General features: G+C 30.7%; 1 protein-coding gene across 1 annotated transcript in view; it reads right to left on the reverse strand.

The window, feature by feature from the left end:
- LOC129223843 (serine palmitoyltransferase 2-like) overlaps positions 1-22,412 on the reverse strand; it is a 40,845-nt gene that overhangs the window by 6,205 nt on the left and 12,228 nt on the right. The window contains exons 4-10 of the mRNA XM_054858207.1: positions 21,997-22,145; positions 20,905-21,123; positions 19,759-19,864; positions 17,983-18,202; positions 16,733-16,859; positions 14,130-14,265; positions 12,447-12,576 (exon numbers count right to left, since the gene is read on the reverse strand). Of these exons, the coding sequence (XP_054714182.1) occupies positions 12,447-12,576; positions 14,130-14,265; positions 16,733-16,859; positions 17,983-18,202; positions 19,759-19,864; positions 20,905-21,123; positions 21,997-22,145 (1,087 nt within the window). The remainder of the gene's footprint in view (positions 1-12,446; positions 12,577-14,129; positions 14,266-16,732; positions 16,860-17,982; positions 18,203-19,758; positions 19,865-20,904; positions 21,124-21,996; positions 22,146-22,412) is intronic.

Consider the following 22,412-nt stretch of genomic DNA (forward strand, 5'->3'; position numbering starts at 1 on the left):
TTTGCCGTCTTCCATTCGAACAGTTGCACCCGTCTTGTACCGCTGGTTCTAAAAAGGCTGGTAGTGATGGTATTATGGTTTGGGGGACTTTTTCCTGGCAGGCTCTGGGATCCTTAGTTGTGGTAGTACATACCATGAAATCTGTGGACTATCGAACATCCTGGCAGATCTGGTGCACCTGTACATGCGTCGGTCTTCCCTACTAGAAATGGCATCTTCCAGCAATTCAGCACCCCATGTCACAAGATTAGAATGTGCTGGAGTGGTTCCAGCAGCATCATGAAGAATTCTAATTACTGCCCTGATCACCAAATTCACTAGATTTAAATCCTAGAGCACATTTAGTATTTCATGGAAAGGCAGTTCAGAGCTGAAACAACCACCATGTCAAGATATTTCAACTTTGTGTGACCGCTGCATTAACTTTTGGTACAATCTATCTCCAGACGTATACCACAAGCTTGTGGCATCCATTCCAAGGCGAGTTGCAGCTGTTTTGCAGGCCAAAAGTAGTATTGACTGGGTGGTCATAACGTTTTGGCTCATCAGTGTATATAGCTATTCATTTTGGAAGCATTTCCCGCTTGCATAATATATCATTCATCAAGCAGTATAAACCATCATTTGTTTATATAGATTATTGAAAATAAATCAAAATAAAACAATGATCTACAGATTCATGATAAATGTAACACAGCAATACATATGCATAATTATAGATGTATATATAAATATTGCTATGGCTATCCCCACTATCCCCGTGTTTCCCGTTTATATAATATATTATTTATCAAGCAGTATAAACCACCATTTGTTTATATAGATAGAAAAGAAATCAAAATAAAACATAATTATCAACTTACTCATGAATGTAACACATTACATATGCATATAGATTTATATATAAATATTGCTATGACTATTCATTTAGGAGGTACTTACCCACTTACATAATATATTATTAACCAAGCAGTATAAACCACCATTTGTATATGAATTGATAAGAAATAAAAAATAAAACATAATTCTCAAATGACTCATGAATGTAACCCAGCAATGCATGTATACATCCAAATATATATAGCCATGAGTATTCATTTAAGAGGCGTTTCCCGCTTACATAATACAATATCATTTAACAAGCCATATAAACCACCATTTGTCTATTTGAACTTATTGAAAAGAAGTCAAAAATTAAACATTATATACCAACTCATAAATGTAACACAGCAACACATATGCATAAATATAGATCTATATATAAATATTGCTATGACTCTTCATTTAGGAGGCGTTTCCCGCTTACATAAAATATCATTTATTAAGCAGTATAAACCACCATTTGTATATTTAAATGAATTAAAAAGAAATCAAAATGAAACATAATTACCAACTGACTCTTGAATGTAACCCAGCAATACATACGCATATACATTTATATATATATATATTTATTTATATTGCTATGACTATTCATTTAAGAGGCGTTTTCCGCTTAACTAATACAATATCATTTATCCAACAGTATAAACCACCATTTGTTTAATTGGAATTATTGAACAGAAATCAAAATTAAACATAATTATCTACCAACTCATGAATGTAACACAGCAATACATATGCATAAATATAGATTTATATATAAATATTGCTAAATGATATATAAATATTGCTATTTAGGAGGCGTTTCCCGCTTACATAATATATCATTTATTAAGCAGTATAAACCACCATTTGTATATTTAAATAAACTGAAAAGAAATCAAAATGAAACATAATTATCAACTGACTCATGAATGTAATCCAGCAATACATATGCATATACATATATATATATATATATATATATATAGCTATGACTATTCATTTAAGAAGCGTTTTCCACTTACATAATACAATATCATTTATCCAACAGTATAAGCCACCATTTTTCCTCTACCAACTCATGAATGTAACACTATGGTGGTCACAAGGTACATGGGGAAAACCTTTTTTCAACTATTTCATCTAAATTCTTGTAACTATTGATTTAATATTATTCAGGATTTTTCAAGTCAGATCGTAGCTAATATCCTCAAAATCGCGTAAAAAGAACGAATCATTATAATATAAATTGTATTGCTTCTTTTAGCTAATGGTTGTATCCATCTTACAATGTTGAGCTAGCAGAGAAAAAACAGTAATATTATCAGAAATATATGCAGTGAAATCCCGTTACAACGAATACCGATACAATGAAATATCTGTTTCAACGAAAGACGTTCGTTTTCAGCTCCGATTTGATTTCCATTACGTTGCTTGAATTTCATTACTATTAAAACCTCGTTGCAACGAAGAAAATTTCTGGTAATTTGAAGTTCGTTGTAACAGATTTCACTTTACTATAGTTATGTCTCTAAACCTCAAAGCTAAAACAAACAACTGCATGTAAAACTTATGAAATTAGCTGTAGAGGCCATAAATACAGAACGTTGCTTTCCTCCTCGGTAGTCAGCGCTAAACACCAGTTAAAAATTCCAGTCTTTTAAGGGTTTTCAACCCCAAAAAGAAAGGAAAAACTACGATTCCCAGGAAAATAGCCTGTGTTCTTAGGCGAGAACTTGTTAGGGCTTTCGTTAAAATGACAGTCATTTTATGGCTCCTTTCTGCAGTACAAACCTGCGTTTTGTGAGTACAGTTGCTACCGAAAAAGTTTTTGTATTTAGCATGTCGCTACCACATCTTAGAAATTGGTGGTTTGAAAATAGTTTTGATTTGCAAAATAGGTACGTCTACTAGTCCTCAACCAGATATTTTTCAAGAATTTCAGGATGAATGGTATAGATAAGAGACAATTCAAAGCAAGTATTGAAGATTAAAAACAAAATAAGTAATCCAGGTAAAATTTCAAGCTTTCTTTTTGAGAAATAAAAACAGTAGCAGCTTAGGGATGCCTATAAGAAGTTCATTCCACTTTGCTTAACTTATTTAGGGAGTCTTTCTCCAAATGTTACTTTTCGAGTACCTGGCGCTATTCATCACACAAGATGGATGGCAAAGGCCATATGACGTAGTGAGAAGCTAAGGGATGTAATTGGACTTTTTAAAGTTCCTCATAAAATGCGTTTAAAGTGCAGATCCTAGATAGGCTTTCATTGAACTTTTTTTCTAAATCATGCTACATAACAGCCCCTACCAGGGCTACTAGTACCATCTCTTACCCCTAAGCAGAGGAGACGTTCTCCTAATATTTGTAATGATTATCTCAAAAATTTTAATTTTGTCAATTACATTCCTTTGCTTCTCACTGTCTCATCTACTCTTTAAAAATATATCTTCTCAGGGATCGGCTTTCCTGAATCAATTTGAAGATAAAAGATATTGAAGATATTAGGTTGTTTGTCAACAATATTTACAGAAAAGTATGGTTTATTGTCTGTGATCCAGGATTTGGCCCCCAACCAAGATCTACAGTTAATAAAATTTTTGGTTCAATACAAAAGTATTTATGAAGATGATACAGGCACAGAACTACCTAAAAATATTAATCATATGTGGTCTCTGAACTCAGAGAAGGTTGCATTTCGTTTTTTTGATGATACTTTAGGGAGAAAATAATAGATCAAAATAAAGAAGGCTGCAAAATTAAAATCCGAAGTAGGAGATAATGAAGATGAATGTGATGATAGGGATACAAAAGCACAGCTCAATCGGAAAGAAGCTTAGTTTATTGGACAAAGAAGTGGATTTTTTCATTTCTCCCCAAACTTTTTAAGAGATACAATTTTTCAAAGAGATTCAAAATCGATAGAAAGTTTTTAAATACTGTTCTTGATGAATAGTGGGAAAACCAATATTATATTAAGGCTAAAAAGATAGTAAACAGTTTAAGGGTTGTCAATGGCACAGCTGAAACAGGTGTAAAACCAATTTCTAACTAACGAGTTTCTATTACAAATTATGTCCGAATACAGGCACATTTTTCCACATTCATCAAAATCTGTCATAGCGAAGTCATTACTACTTTAACTACTCAATGAAAAGTAAAACCATAATGATGTATAATTTAACAGTGTAAAGCAATAAAATGCATTAGATTTTTTCCTTTTCTTTTTTGTAATTTTAACTCTGTTTTCTCTTCTGAACTGCTTAGTTATTTTATTTTAAATCAGCAATTTGTTGCATTTAATTTTTAAAGTACCTCCAAATGAAGCCTTTTTAATGGATAAATTAAAATCAACAAAGAGCAAATAAATGTAATTGAATATTGAAATGCTTTTAGGTCTTTGCACGAAAATTCCTCGTTGATGATCTTTTCTATGACCTGACCTGAAAAATGCCCAGTACCATTCTATAAATTTTGTTTAAAAAATGGATTAGATAACTCATCACGAGAATAAAATTTCCTATAAAATGAGACCAGAACGAAGTTTCTAGGATGAAAAGTTTTGGTTTTAAAGAAAAACTATGATTTTTTGCTAAACATCACTGTTTTTCGTAACTTTAGCCTCTTTGCGGCACGTGTTAATACTATCGGATTGAGCTGAAACTTTGCAAATCATGTTTTCTAGTCCATTGGCACATTTTAGGGGGGTGCCGCGGAAGAAATTTGAAAATCGATTTTTTGTGACCACCCTAATGTAACACAGCAATACATATCCATATGCATAAATATAGATTTATATATAAATATTGCTATGACTATTCATTTAGGAAGCGTTTCCCGCTTACATAATATATCATTTATTAAGCAGTATAAACCACCATTTGTATATTGAAATAAATTGAAAAGAAATCAAAATGAAATATAATTATCAACTGACTCATGAATGTAACCCAGCAATACATATATATATATATATATACATATATAGCTATGACTATTCATTTAAGAAGCGTTTTCCACTTACATAATACAATATCATTTATCCAACAGTATAAGCCACCATTTGTTTATTTGGAATCATTGAACAGAAATCAAAATTAAACATAATCATCTACCAACTCATGAATGTAACACAGCAACACATATGCATAAATATAGATTTATATATAAATATTGCTATGACTATTCATTTAGGAGGCGTTTCCCGCTTACATAATATATTATTTATCAAGCAGTGTAAACCACCATATGATTACAGAGATTAATTTGAAATAAATCAAAATAAAACATAATAATCTAGATACTACTCATGAATGTAACACACCAATACAAATGCATAAATACAGATTTATATATAAATATTGCTATGACTATTCATTTAGGAGGCGTTTCCCGCTTACATAATATATCATTTATTAAGCAGTATAAACCACCATTTGTATATTTAAATAAATCGAAAAGAAATCAAAATGAAACATAATTATCAACTGACTCATGAATGTAACCCAGCAATACATATATATATTGCTATGACTATTCATTTAAGAAGCATTTTCCACTTACATAATACAATATCATTTATCCAACAGTATAAACCACCGTTTGTTTATTTGGAATTATTGAACAGAAATCAAAATTAAACAATTATCTACCAACTCATGAATGTAACACAGCAATACATATGCATAAATATAGATTTATATATATAAATATTGCTATGACTATTCATTTAGGAGGCGTTTCCCGCTTACATAATATATTATTTATCAAGCAGTGTAAACCACCATATGATTACATAGATTAATTTGAAATAAATCAAAATAAAACATAATAATCTAGATACTCATGAATGTAACACACCAATACAAATGCATAAATACAGATTTATATATAAATATTGCTATGACTATTCATTTAGGAGGCGTTTCCCGCTTACATAATATATCATTTATTAAGCAGTATAAACCACCATTTGTATATTGAAATAAATCGAAAAGAAATCAAAATGAAACATAATTATCAACTGACTCATGAATATAACCCAGCAATACATATATATATTGCTATGACTATTCATTTAAGAAGCATTTTCCACTTACATAATACAATATCATTTATCCAACAGTATAAACCACCGTTTGTTTATTTGGAATTATTGAACAGAAATCAAAATTAAACAATTATCTACCAAGTCATGAATGTAACACAGCAATACATATGCATAAATATAGATATATATATATAAATATTGCTATGACTATTCATTTAGGAGGCGTTTCCCGCTTACATAATATATCATTTATTAAGCAGTATAAACCTCCATTTGTTTATTTAGATTAACTGACATGAAATCAAAATTAAACGTAATTATCAACTGACTCATGAATAAAACAAGGTAATAGGTATACACAGATATAGGTGTATCTTACATAATTAAAAACTGAGCGTATGTACCTATCTATATCCAAGTTACTTCTTCCAAACGCCAGTGAACTGACCATCGAACCAGGTATCGATGGTTTCGTGATTTGGATGTCTTTATGTTTGGCTATTTAACATAATCCTCTGATAATAATTAGCAGAGATATCAATTTTAAACTATTAGTTAGGATACTTTGATTTCAACATAAAATCCTCATTTTTCGGAGGCTTTCCTCCATTCAAATTATTATTCCGTGCTTCATCTCAACTTTCCAATCAATCTGCTTCATCTCAAAATTGCAAACAGGGGGAGCTGCACACTGTAATTGCAATAGAAATCCCCATAAATGCTACTGCACAGGGGCTAGGCGCTTCAGCAGTAGTTTTACCTCTCAGAGGCATACTTACATTTACATTAGAAATTATTGTCCAACCCCTTCCCAGCACTATTTATGGGGACTTCTATTGCAATTACAGCATGAAGTGCCCCTGTTGGCAATTTCCGTTACTAATTTCCTAGTTCCCGTACATGATTTTTATAGGTTTCACAACAAACATACCTTTTATTCTATTCCAATATCGGCCTTTGTTTTCGAGATATTTATGTTTGAAATCAGGGAGTCCTTTCCCCCACACCCTGCATGACTATTCATTTAGGCGTTTCCCACTTTCATAACATATCATTCATCAAGCAGTATAAACTACCATTTGTTTATTTAGATTGACTAAGAAATCAAAATTAAAACATAACAATCTACTGATTCATGAATGTAACATTGCAATCCATGCAATATACCAGACAGCCTGGTTACCGGTTATTGCATGTAGTTCTGCCTCAGCCCTGGCTTAGGGACAGTAACATACTGCTAAATGGCAATCCATGTTACATCAGCAGGAGCAATTTCCCGCTTGAATAATATATCAATTAGAAAGCAGTATCAACTACCCTATGTTTATTAAAATTGATAATAAACCAAAATACTAACTAATATTATCAAAGGAAGGGACTTTGTTAAGCTTTTGTTACTTAACTACTCAACTAATTCTCATGAAATGTTTTCCATGTTGTCAAAGGTAGAGAAAAGAACTTAGGGTACTTTTTATCAACAAAAAAGAATTTTTCAAGGAATATTAACATTTTGTTACGTCAAAAGTGGCTTTTTTTATGCGAAGAAATTGTCCTATCTTTTTCAATTTAGTACCATTGAAAGCCTACAGAAAGTACCCTCTTAGGACAACAAAAATGGTTTAAGCATTTCTATGTACGCAAAAATTAATTTTCTAAAGATCCCCTTTGTGAGATAATTAGAGTGAAGCAGAATAAAATATTGTTCACTGTGATCTTTTACTTAAGGTTGAAGATATTGTACTTGCACAAATTAAAAGCATTGAAGCTTTGTAGGTAAGCGGGTGCTTTTAAAATATTTCACTTTTGATTATGTTTTAAAGAATAAATAAAGTTATAAAACCAAATAAAACGATTATTAAAAAACAATTCTTTTACTTGGCACCGCGGCTGTTTAATGAACTAACGGAAGATGTTAGGAATGAGAAGAACTTTAAAAAATATAAAAAAGGGGTCAATGAATATATACAAAATAATGACATTGTATCAACAATTAACTTTTAGCTGATAAAATATACTGACTTGCCAACCGGGGGGGGATTTTGTATTGTAATTTTTATACTATTGAATGTTTCAATGCGAGTTATTGTGTTTTTTTTTTCTCTGGAGTCAAACAGTCCAATAATTGTTCTGTGTAAAATTTTTACTACTTGTGTAAAATTAATTTGTAAATATTTCTGTTAATGCATATTTGTGTTTGTACTCCATACTAAATCAATTAAAAAACACTGCGGACAGTGCCTTTGGCGCTCTTTAGTGTTAAATTTAATACTAACTCGTGTTGAACTATAGTCAAGATTTTCTTAATGTTTTGTTATGAAGTTTGTAATTTATGTTTTATAATTTGTACTTTCCTTTTTTTAATTTTACTTACTGTTATGTATGTGTATTTTGTTTGATAATAAATTTTATCTATCTTATCTTATCTAGAATTAATAATATTTTAATTATGATCATTATCTTGTACACAGGGATGAAAACAGCCCAAAAGCAAAAAAGAGGAAAAATTACGCGGCTTAAAATGTCTAACCACGGATTGTATGGAAATGCTAATATCCGGTTTATAGGCGGAAATGGACGCATTTATTATATTTTAGGGATGTCAGCTTTTGCACATGTGTGTAAGCCTCTAAATTAATCAGAGTCTTATTCAAATGAGCGGAACACGTGCATCAAATTTTTACTTTTCCTCCTTATTCAGATAGACTGGTCTTAACTGGACGCTTGCCAATTCCATACAATCGATGGTTGGACAGTATTTTTCTTAATACTACACAAAATTATATCATATTGATACTATACTGCCTTTTAAATATTAATCAATTTGGCTGCATCACACAATAGTGTCAAATTTTCATATTTCAGAGAAAAATATATTTTTTCCATTAAAAACATTTGAATTTATAGTGTTGAACGAGTGAGAACATTAATTTTAAAATTAGGTTTGTTTGTAAAGTAAAAATTTACAACAGAGTGAAAAATCTAAAATTTCTTAATGTGGTAGAACATACTTTTTATAGTAAGAATTGAAAATAAATAAATATATCTATGCATAAATACATATATAAATGATTGGTTATCTTTTTCCTTGCATTGGGATCCAAAATTTGGTTTTAAAAATTTCCCCTACAATTTCGGGATCAAAAGAACAACTTGCAGCTGCCTCATTTAATCATGAAATTCCAAACATTTTAACAGGCTGTAAAGCCTAAACCATTTGAGATTTACCATGAATATTTTTTACTTTCTTAAATACATTTAAAAAAAATGTAACCATGCCAAGTTTCAATAAAATTCGAGACCATGATTTTAAGCCCTAGCCATTTTTTGATTAACTTTTTCATTTTTCTTTAAATAAATTAAAGAAATACAAATATTATTGAAATGTTGAATAAAATAAGCAAATATAAGGTAGCATATAGTAAAAAACGATTCAACATTAAAAATGATTGAAATATTTGCAGGATGCAAAAAGACTGAAATCTCAAACAAGGCATGCAACTTTCGCCGCAGCAAGTATTTGACGTCGTTGGCACGATTCCAAAACATACGATTTTGGCAGCTACAGTTAAACCTGCATACAACAATATTGTTGGCATCATTAAAAAAAATTGTTATAGAGAGGTTATCATTATAGACAGTTCAATTATTTGTGCTGATAATTTGCTGGGACGAATGAAAATATAGCTATAGACAGGTTTATTGTTATAGACAGTATTGTTCTGCACAGGTTTCACTGTATCGCGGAGGATAAAGATTCGAAGGGGAAAAATAGAAATAATACGGAAACGGGGACCAAAAATCGGAAACTTTTCCGATTTTTGAGAAAAATAAGAGAGTTATGAGGCATGAGAGAGGCAAAAAAAAAAAAAAAGGAAGGACTTTAAAAATCATCAGAAAAAGCCGGAAAAATCTCATCCCTGTAAACCTGGTTTAAACGAAAAAAAAAGTGTTTTGGATTTTTTTTACCAACCTAGATTTGGCAGAGTTACTAACGTTTTTGCAAAGATCCCTAGCATGTTGTACGACGATATCGTAAAACTATCGATACTATAACACTACGTCACGGAATCACGATATTCTATGGTGTCTGATCCGGCACAGGGTGTGATACAGCGATATCGTAAACGACATTGTGACGACGCAGTAGAAACAATATCTCCGCGTTATTGATTTGCCGATATCTTCCTATATCGTTAATGCGGCATTGTGAGGATATCGTGGCCTACAATTCTGATATTCCAACATCCCTTCACATTGTCTCGCCGACGACGTGACAGATGTATGCCGTCTTTGAAATTTGGTTTTTAAATCGCTTTCACAACCTAAAAACCCCGGAAATAGAAAAAGCGGAAAATCGCGGATCCGCGGAAGATTTTCATTCCTGTGTACTGTTGACGAACGATTGAAACATATTCCATTTTCAATTTTGATGCATCTGATGTCTTTTCTTTAATCAGGACTTGTCCAAGTATTGTCAACTTTATTTTTGAGGATTGACTATGATTATTTTTAACTGTAGCTGTTGATGTTATTTAGGAGTTGAGTGCCTTCATTTGAGATTTTGGAGGACTGTTGCTCTCACTCTAATGATAACTTTAACTGTTTCCTAATCAAAAAAGAAATTTGGTAGCTAAATGTTTCTTTCTACATCAGGGAGCAATGAATAATCGAGACAGCCCATGCAGCACCGGGTGCAATCTAATGGGAACAGGATTTTTAACGGAAATGTTGACTTCATTAAAATCCATCAACTTTATTTAAATAGAAATTTTCCGGAAAAGCGTATGAAAACTTATTTAAAATCCATCAACTTTAAATAGAAATTTTCCGGAAAAGCGTATGAAAACTTATTTATTCGTAAATGTGTTCTTGTTTGGTATTGTTTGTGCCTTTTTTTTTCTTTTGTAATTATTTATACTCCATCTCTATCGACTTAAAAATCTGAATTTAAGTTAATTAGTTTAATGTTAATGCTTCCTGTATCCAACATCCTAAAGTAATTCACAAAAGTAAAACCAGCTGTCAGTAAAAGCTAGTTTAACTGAATTATTGACTGACTCCTGAATGTAGCCACGACAATGTATTCATGTATATATTTTCAAAACGATTATTTATGGAAGTGCAATGTTGAGTTCGCTCTTTGTATCTGTAGCACTTCATGTGTACAGGAATTTTCAGTGAATGGGAAAAGAAAAGATTCACGGGTAGGTCATGGTCGACTCGCCCGTTCATCTCTTCAGTGAGTCTATAAAATAAGCACCAAGTGTACTTGGAAACCAAACACTGGGGTTCCGTGTTAGGCTGACCACCTAACCGGAACCATGGTGGTAACAAAATCCTGGGAAAAAAGTTTGACAACTCCATGATATTCCCTGATTTAGCTCCAAAACTTTCCTAGATTTTATAATTGTGGCAAGTAATAGTATATTGTTTGAAAAAAATGAGGAAACACAGTAGAATTTTATATCAGAAAAAAAAAGAAAAAAAAACAGTAAGATTAACATTCAAAATATTTAAAGACTATGATTTTTTTAATTAAATTTTGTCCCGCTCAACATTGAACTTGTGCCATTTGAAAACTCACAATCAAAATTAGAGAATTTTAATTAAATACTTCCAAATTAAGGTTTTAATGAAAATAAACAAATTTTATTTACAAGCCTTCTAACAAAGCTTAATAATAATCGTAAAACAAAATACAATTCCGAACACAGGTGCAAAAATATTGTGTTCATAGCTGTATGAAACAAAATATTAAAATAGTATTAATAATTACCAACACGATCAGAACTTTTGAGTAAATAAAAAAATAATGAAAAGATGCATATCTGATTTGAGGTAGTTTGACAAATGTTTATCAATTTTTGTTGGGTTTGTTTAAGCCTTGCTGGTTTGCAGCAGTTAAAAATAATTTTAGAATGTGAAAGTTTCGTTTGGCAAAAAGAAAAAAAAAAAAAAACTGTCAAAATCAAAAACAATATCAGGGAGGAAAATTTTCAGAGGTTTGGTGGTTGAAAATTATACTTTTTCCTGATATTTTAAGAAATTTTAAAAATATCCTGATAATTCCCTAATTTTTTCCAGAAATTAAAATTTCTCTGAGAATTCCCTGATTTCCAGGTTGTGTTACCATCCTGGGAACATCTGCCTTGCACCCCAGAGCCCCCGGTCAGGAAAACTGAGTTGGGCAGAGGCCCTCACAGGCTCACAGGGTTTGTTTTTTGGGGGAAAAGTAAGGAAAAACATACTGCCTACATAAATTTTAATTACTTAAAATATAAATCTTTTGAACATAATATAATTAAAAGCCACTAAAAAATTTCTGCAGAAAATATGTTTCATATAATGATACTCAATAAGGCTATGAACAAAACTTGCAATACACTAGCATTATGAGCAATTATATCAAAGAGGGGAAAATATTATCTACATTGGGTCTTAAGGTTACTCATGATTAAAAAAGAGAAAAATCAGGACTGTACAGTAACATTAATGATAAACAGCCAAACCATGAAATAGTTGAAAATTTACCTTATCAAGCATTTCTTTGGTGTGGGATGCAGATATGCAGAAACGTGCACGAGATGTTACTACAGTAGTGGCTGGGAAGCATACCCCAACTGTAGCAATGCCCCCCATAAGCAGACCCTGAATGAATTCCCTAAAATAAAATCATTGCAAAATCAGAACGATATAGGTAGTTTAGGGTGGTGCAAAAATACATGTGAAGAAAGTTCCTCCTAGATAACAGGACACCCCTCAACGTTTTTAGACTTATGGATAATAATATACTGGCAGAATTTTAGCTTCCTATTTCAACTGAAAGAGGGTGCTCAACCCCCTCCCTCAAACTTCATTAGTATGGGGAGGGGGGTTAAAAAATACATTGAACTGAAAAAACAATGCTACATATCATAATATGCACTAGTAAAATGCATATACATTGCAATAAAATAATTATATACAAAAAAAAAAAAACAGCTGGGGAAATTAAATGTTTCTAAATTTGTGACATTTTCTATGCTATGGCTAATGTTAAATTAAGGGGTCATTCAGCACCCTCTTAAAATTTGAGTAAGAAGCTAGAACTTTTACAGCATAATACTATTGGTAAGTCTAAAAAAATAGGGGGTGTCCTGGACTCTAGCTGAAAAAAGGTTTTTTGAACCACCCTAAGGTAAGATAAATAAATACCTTTGTGCTGAACAGTAAAGTAAGACAAAACAACGTTAGAAGATGTGCTTCTTCTAACGTTTTGTCTTAATTTACACCCTAAGGTAGTTTTTAAGGCTCAGCACATTTAATGGTTAATCACAAATCTCAATGCACATCTTTTGTAACAATAAAGAAAGCCTAAAAACTTCAGTTACTTTTAGAAACTTAAAAAGTAACTAACTAATCGCAAAAACATTATGATTCATCTATTTGTCATCCAAAAAATTAACTAAAACTTGAAAACACAGTTTAACAAAGCAAAATTTTTGAAAAATGTATTGAAGGATGACAATCAAATCTTTTAAAAATTTTTGACACATCTTTTAACAAACCCAGAGTTACTCGATCAAGAGTAAAACATTTTTATAGAAAAATAGTGCAACTGCAGTTGCAGATTCAGGGTATGTGTGATCTTTCTTATGGAGATTTAAAAAGGCTGTGGCAGGCAGAAAAGAAGATTCTATTTTTGGGAAAATTCCATTAACATTTTGAATTTCACCAAAAGTTAGAGATAACACATTAATAATAAGAACAGGTGATGACACCACTTTTTTTTTTTTAATTTGTGGAGTAGAGGAGCATTGAAAAATTATGTATTTGTTGAAGATAATATTATCATTTATACTTCTGAGGATACTGCAGCTGAAAATCAAGAGGGGGAAAAAATGAAAGCAACCACCATGACGACAAATCTGAAGAATTGAAGTTAAACAGCCCTTGACATACTTGGCTCTCTAAATATAAGTCTTATCATCAGGGTCCAACAAAGTCCGGGCCCCAGGTTGCTCAGTGATTAAAAAAATACCTTGGAGACTAGTTTTCTCAGAACAAGAATCTTTCAAAAGTCATGTTACACTACATTTTCATATTAACTCTGGGTAATAACATCTGGTGCTTTTTTTCTGGCTCCTAAGAAGTTTAGGTTTTTTGACAATCCCGGGTTATTGTCTTATATACTTACAAAAATTAGACTGTTTCTGAGAAGATGATGTTACTTACGTTACTTTGGATGGAAAGTATAACATTAGAGGCACCACTGGAGAATCTTCATTGCCATAGATAATAAAGCCCTTCTGTTTCAATTTTCGTCTAAAATAATGTGTATTCCTTTCAAGCTGCCTGACTCGACTCACACCTGGATTAAATTGAAAAACCAATTAATACTTCTTCAAATTATAATAAAAAGACGATATTTCCATCAAATAACAATTACAATGAAATCTGTCCACCTCTAACTTCACTCGAAAGTATACAAGTTCAAGATGAGGAGGTTTCAAGATAGAGGTTTTGATAAAAGTTTTAAAAATAAGCGAATGAACAAAATCAAAAAATATCAAAGTCATCAATATTGTAGAACATTTTACTGTATGACTTATTGAGGTCATGTTTTACTAACTTTAATTATAATATTGATACGCACTATTTTAACTCTCTAATGGTTTTGAACGTCTTATCATGCCTTGCTGAGCACGTTTCAAAAGCATTTTACTTATTTTTTGGATGCGGAATGTTCCTTGTCAAACGATTCAAAGTGCAGGGCGATGACTATGACTAGGCATTGATAGAAGGTAAGACACTTGATTTACACAGCAAGTTACTCAAAAAAAATTTTTTTCAAGGGGAAGAATTTCACTCATCATACTCATGACCCAGGATTGTCAGAGGGTTAAAGGACAAAAACTACCCTGCAACGATTTTCATTCAAAAATGTGGGGACTTTTTTATTTCATCCTCAATCAAAACAAATTAGAGATTAGAATGGCATAACCACAGAGAACAAACAGAATAACTATTCAAAATGACTTGAAAGTAAAACTGATTAACCTTTTTTACTGCTCAACAATACAGCCAAGGTAAGCCCAAAAGTCATATTTGCAGCTGAGTTCAAATTGAGAAATAATCGTTTAAAGTTTTGGTGCTTCCATGTATTTGATACGGATGCAACTTTTTCAGATTTTTTTGAAAAGTATTTCCCATTGACAAATGACCATAAAACATTGTATTTAGGTGAAATATGTGACAAAGCATCTGGTGACCGTAACTCAATTCTGATGAAAAATGCAGATACGTTTGTGCTTAGCACGGCAGAATACTAAACACCCTTGACTCAATACATAATTGATTAGTCCATAATTTTTAAAGACAGTTCAGAGCCCAATTTCCCCAGCCCCCTTTTTTTCTCTAATGGAAATGACCACACATGCTCTTTGTTAATTTCAGCTAAAAACAGGGCCGTATACAAGGGGGGGAAGGTCTTTCTTAGGATTCACCCCCCCCCCCTCCACACACAGGAAAAGTTTGGTTTACATTTAAAAATTTCCAAAATACATTGTTTCAAAACTCAAATGCCTTTCATATGTATATTAGTTGCATAAAACGCTTTCATTATAGATAACCCGATGACTTGAACATTAGCACAAATAGTGCAAAACTCCGCATGAAAGTTTTTAAAACCTCCTTAAAATTATTTTCTGGTTATGGCCCTGCCTAAAAAAGGGGGGGGGGGGAGCACAGCAACTTAAAAGAGATGAACATTTCAAGTTTAACATAAAATGGAAAAGAAAGTGATGAAGCGAAATATTTTTAAGATATAGCAATAATGGAAGTTCATTTAATGTTGAACATACCTCAGCAATTTTCATGTTTTAAAATAAATCAATAAATGAATTAAAAATTAAAAAAAAAACTTATAAAATGTAGCAAAATAACTTTAACATTCATTTAAATTTGATCTAATGTTTCAAAAATATTTTGTCAAATAATAAACTATATCGTTAGTTGACAACAAGATGAAATTTATTTTTTTCCATCTTACTGAGAAGACTTTCCTAATTTATAGTACTAAATTTGACACAACATTATAAACCAGCTGAAATAATTCATGAACATTTGAGACTAATGAAAAGTAACTTAATGCAAAACTGAAAAATCGAGCTTCCTTAAAACCTTTCCATTCTGTCGTCAACATAAGACATAATTTCATTTGCATTAATTGGATGTTGTGTCTTTAAAATAAAAACTTGATTTTAAAGCTAGTTAGAAGGAAAAGGCAGTTAGTTATAGCCATTCATTAGCCAAAAAACATTTTTGCTGGAGTTGAAAAAAGAAAATATTTTTTATTCAATAAGCTTGTTTAAACAATACTGAACTGTAAAGAATCAACACAAACATCAAGGGAAAAAAATACCAACTGGAAACACCAGATATCTTAGAAGGTGTCGTGTATCTGATTTTTTTCCTACAACAAAGAATACAATAAAAAGGAGAAAACACAAGTTACGTCATTTTTTCTTTTTCTTCTAGGTCATTACAAAACATAGAAAACACATATGAAAAACAAATCATTCTTTGTAGGTCACTAGGAACAAACAATGCATTCAGTTCTTTATGAGAAGTATTTAATTATAAATTCAAATTTTCCTTTCCGAATAGAATTTGTCTTTTCAACAAGTTTCTGTATTTTATATAGCATTTTTTATGGACAATGAAAACAGGTCTTTTTTTCCTCAAAAGTGCTTTGCTTTCATTAATAACAGCCATATAAAGGAGATATGTAACACAACAGAACAAAGAGAAACAATAGACAATGCATAATAAATTACCTTCATTGGTACCATCCTTGCCCATAAGAATTTTAAGGGTCATTATAATCTGTTGTGCTACAGGTGCAGACATGCTGGTAGCATAGCTGAAGCTGTGCGAATGCTTACGTAAATGATTAATCAAGCTCTGGAAACAAAAAAAGTAAGACTTACAAATCTAAAGACTTTACACTATATTCACACATTCCAGAAAAAAAAATAACATTCAGCTTTTTTTATAACATGATTTTGTTAAGAAACATGTCAAAGTTCAACACTGATAAAGATAAAGCAAGCAGGTAGAAAGCATTATGCCTGCTAAGAATGGTTTGGCAAAGAATTTTTTTTTAAGAATAATTCAGTACAATGTAGTACAACAAGTAGTCAAAAGTACAATTCTGAAACATAACTTGCATTTGATAAATAGGAAATTTACTTGGAAAAAAATAAATAAGAGTTTCACAAATCTTGACAAAACACCTAACACTGAGATAATTTTGAGTACACAGAGCATTTTATTAATACTATCATTGCAAATTTTAATAGTCAGAGTACTTGAATGTCTTCAAATGCTTAGATGTGAAGAACTTTTAGACGAAGTTCATTTCAGAAAATCATAAATTAAAAACCAATACAAAAAAAACCATGATATTTAATTTTCTAAGCATTTCGCTAACAATTTCAACATTTTAAATTTCTGTAAAATGACCTGAACTCCAAAAAACAGACCAAGATGCTGTCTCAAAAATTAAAATTCAGGATGGTATGGTAAGATCCCCACCATATTTTAAATAGAAAACAAAGCATGAGTATCTTTCCCATTTGCCTTTCTATTTTTCACAACTCAGAATGCGCTATAAAAATTGTAAGGTTGAAAAGATAGATTTGAAGTCTAACTTATGATGAAACTAAATTGTAATCAAAAACATAGTTCAAATTAATTATACCTTTCAATAGGACTATCTTCTTTTCCAGAAAATGACTCATAACCAAATTCACCAATAACAAAGAAATTAAAAATATCTAAAATTATGGTCATTCTCCATCTCTTGAACACTTGAACAAAATAGGGCAAAAAAAAACTGATATTTCAATTTTACAAGACATTAAAAACAGCTTCTTTAACCTTACCAACAAATTTAATCTTACCACAACTCTAAGGAACAAAAACAATCAGAAAACAAAATTTTATCACATTCCAAAACTTCCAATTTTCAAATAATTTTACAACACATTTTTTTGAAAGAACGCTCAAAATGTAAGAAACAAACCTTAGAACCAGCTATATAGCCTCCAGATGCACCGAAGCTTTTAGTGAATGTTCCCATTAGAAGATCAACATCATGTGGGTTACAGTCAAAGTAATCGGTTACACCTCTTCCAGATGAACCAATTGCACCAATGCTATGGGCCTCATCTACATACAGATAACATTTATATTTCTTCTTGAGCGCAATAAGAGCCGGGAGATTCACAATCGTTCCTTCCATACTGAAATAATTTATATGGATAACTTACTTGAATGCTCAAGTATTTTGTAATTGCAAAAGAAAATTTTATATTCATATATGACTTTTTTTTTTCTCTATAATGGTGCAAACATTTACATATTTTGAACAACATTTAAGAACATAGTGCTATTTTGTTTTACATAATGTAACAGAAACTTCAAAACAGTAAACTTACGATTATCTGCAAGCAGATTATCCATGAGTCAATCGACAATGAGGAACATGTATTTTTGCAGCAAATACCAATGGCTGTTTTTTTTTTTTTTGAAAAACTGCAAATTTAAACTCTTTTGTTTCATTTATTTATTTATTTTTTGTTTCGTTTAGTTATTTTTTGTGTTTCCTTCATAGTACATACACTTGTTCTATAGATGTTAAGTTCTGTTGTGCAAAAATACAAAGCATTTTTACTGAACTGTATATATTTCCATTGTTTGCAGAAAGTATTATGCATCAATATAGCTAAGTACTTGAGAAAGGACAATTTTTATCTTATTTGTACATCCTTTCAAATTTTCTTTTTGCGGTTAATCCGCAATTTTTATTATCCTCGGTACTCCTGCCACCAAATTCTGGGGATAATTGGAGTTTACTGTACTAAAAACACAAAAGTTAACACGTCTTAATTCAGGGAAAATATTGAAAATATAAATAAAGAATAATTTAAAATAGAACAGTTAAAAGCATTGGATGAATAAAAACAAATTATGCTGATCAGACTTTAAAAGTAACTGAAAATAAACTTTAAAAATTGTTAAAATCAAAACATTAATATTCTTTTACCAAATAATTCAAAATGTTTAGATTTATGAGAAAGTAAATACTTTTTATTGTGAAAACAATCTATTGTTAACAACAGTTTTAATTTTTTTTATGAAATTTAAAGTTTTTTACAAATTTTAGAATAAGTGAGTTTTTATTTATTTACTTTTTTAAGTTTACTGTTTAAAATCAAAATAATAAAGTTACAACCATTTCTAAATGTTTCATTTATAAACTAAAAAAAGTCCTTAAAAATAATCATTTCCAAAATGCAATTAATGGTTTACCCCTATCCATATCATAGTTACAAAAACTTCAAATTAATTCACCTTAAAAGATTTAAAAATTAATTTTTTAATGTTTTTTTCACAGTCTATGTCAATAAAAGAAGGGGGTGGGAAGAGTGTCTCACTTCATATAAGCAATTATAAAGCAAAAATTATGAAGAAAAATGCTTTGAAGCTAGGCTTTCCCGCTACATACTTCATTTGTTAAGATTCTTTCAGCAATCCAGGAACAACATGTAAAAATTGTGATAAAAATTCATAACAAATATAAATTTCAACTGAAATTACAGTACAAAATACTTCAAAAACTTTTTCTTCTAGAAAATTAAACAGTATTTTAAAAGGCTAAAACATGAAGCACAAGAGTTTGTCAAGTTGTTTAATTTTTGTCAAATTATGTGGATTTCACACGTAATATAGCATTACAACAGTGCTCAAAACTTAATGCATTAGCATTCTATTTTAACTTTTCAGAAGTAGATGTTACCTGTACACTCCCTCCACTATTATTAGTGCTTTCTTCCACGGTCTATGAGAGCGAGGTTGGCCTTCAACAATAGCTGCTCGTATTTTATTTTCTAAATCAATCATATCTGAAATTCGAAAGTAAAAAGACAGACTGTAAGTATTACTTTTACTCCATCTAGTAATAAAGCCAATGCTAATATATACAAATTTGCACTGTAAATCACAATTTATATAACAACTCTTAGCATTACAAAAAATGATTAATGCATAAAAAACAAACCATACATGTAAACCATAAAACAAAATTTGCAAGCAAATTGATGAGCTTAAAAAATAATTACAACAGAATACAATTCTTAAATTTATTAATCAAAAGTTTCAGATCTAAATTTGACAATAAAACCACACTAGGTTTTTGCACTAGAAATTATTCACTAGCAGGCCCATCCAATTAGAGAACAGTTTATCTTCAAAATTATCTGCTTTAGAAAATTAATCTTACCAACTAACTGTCATTATCTCAAGTCTATGAGTGTATGCCGCATCTTTACAGAATAAGTACAAGTGTTTGTATTTTTTACTTCCTAAAATTATACTTTGTTCCCTGACTTGTTAAAATTCATCTTTAGCTAAGACTTTAGAAATTTTGTCTAATTTACTGGTTGAAAACTTTAAATTCCTAATGCAGGCCCGAGGACATAATGATTCAGTCCTCACTTTCAAAATTTAATGCTTAGATACACAGTTCCAGACTCTGAATTCAGGATTTCGAAAAACACGAGATTATTAAAATATGGCCCTTTTCCCAAAACTCTCAATTTCTGAATACTAAGAACTGCTTCCTTTCAATTCATGCAATGGAAATATCAGCATCTCAATTCTTTTTTAATAGTTTCTCCTTTTGAATTTTTGGTAGTGTTGAATTTCGAACTCTAGTATAGTACCAGCCCAGAGCATGCCAAATTTTGCACCTGATACTGTACTAAATTCGCTGGTTAGCAGTATCTCTTCTGTAATAACATTAATTTCTTTATACAAGTAGTAATTAAACTTAAATGAGATAATTTCACTGTGCATAATGAAACATTCATAAGAAAAATCTTCAAACATATACAAATAAAAAAAGGTCAGTTTTGCATTTCAAAAAAAGTGGATTACAACTTACTATTATGTTTATAAACTATTATTTTTGCTCCAGATAGTCGACAGCCAAGAACTAATGAAGCATGATTGAGTTCATCACTAAAAATTACACATCCTTTAGACATCAGTGTTGGAATGTTAGTAGAATTAGTGGCAAATCCCATTCCTACTGTAATACTATCTTCAACACCAAGGAATTCAGCTACCATTGTTTCTAGTTTTCGATGGATATCTAAGTTGCCTGTGAAATACATGTTTAAATATATAAATGAATGTTAAATGTATTTACAAAAAAAGGGAGGGGGAGAGTAATTCCAGAAAAATGAGGACTTATACATTTTATTGAAATGAATCCAACATTAAAAAATTGTAAGAATAAAAGTATTGCTTCTTCAGCATTTAAAATTTTATTTAATGATCAAAATAGAAACTCTTAGAAGTAGAAATTCTCAAGCTTCAATGAACCAAACTCAACATTCTGTTTTACTGGAAGAGAATAAATATAAAAATATTTAGCCAATTATACATAATAGGCTAATTAAAAAAAAACACAGCATTGAACATATATTTTGATCACACTTGAATTCCCAATGCTGTTTGTGCAAGAATATAGACTTATGTATGCATAAATTCATATCCTAACACTACAGCAATGGAAGATGAAATGCAAATTTTAGTCACTCATTTCCATTTAACAAGAACAAAATCATGATTTTGATTGCTAGTTTCAATCATTTGCAAGCTTGACTAATTTCAAAAAATCACTAATTAGATAATCAGAAAAGTTGCTCTGAAGAGGTTAATGAAAAACACTTACACATAATACAATTTTCAAGAAAAACATGTTTTGTAAACAAACACACAAACTATTTATGATCATGAATCCAATAGTTTAATAATAAAATGATCTTTATTATTGAATCTGATTTATAAACCATAAAAACTTTTTTTTTCCTTTTGAGAAAGAAGATAGAAAACAGAAGTAAATATTCTAATAATTACTTTCAGAAGTCTGAAAATAAAACAAAAACAAGGCAAAAAAAAAAAAAGCAAGGATTAAATAATTATATATTCAACAAAATTATCTGCATTTATATTTGTCAAAAGTAAATACCTAGTTCATGCCGAGTACTGCAGATGCCATTTCCATATTCTAGTATAATTTCTTCTACACTATCTGCACATTTCCCCGAATTTTCAGCAAATCCCAAATAATTGTAAGAGCCTAAGTTTACAGCATTCATTATTTTTTCTGTACCAAACCTATGTGAAATAAAAAATGGTGAAACAATCAATATTCATGGACAGGAATATCTTTCTTGATGAATAACTGAACAAGGACATACCAAACAAAGAAACAATTCAAAACGAGCCGATGTGTGCATCACAAGACTTCCTTTTACCCCAATTTAATGTCGTTTCCCAATTACTGGCAATTTAAATGTGATTCAATAGTTTACTCTCAAAATATCATGAACTGTGGTCAAATTGAAATCAGAAATAAAACTAGTATGTTGTGGCCATCACGAA

This window comes from Uloborus diversus, chromosome 6 (assembly GCF_026930045.1).
Source record: "Uloborus diversus isolate 005 chromosome 6, Udiv.v.3.1, whole genome shotgun sequence".
In the NCBI taxonomy this organism is placed as follows: domain Eukaryota; kingdom Metazoa; phylum Arthropoda; class Arachnida; order Araneae; family Uloboridae; genus Uloborus; species Uloborus diversus.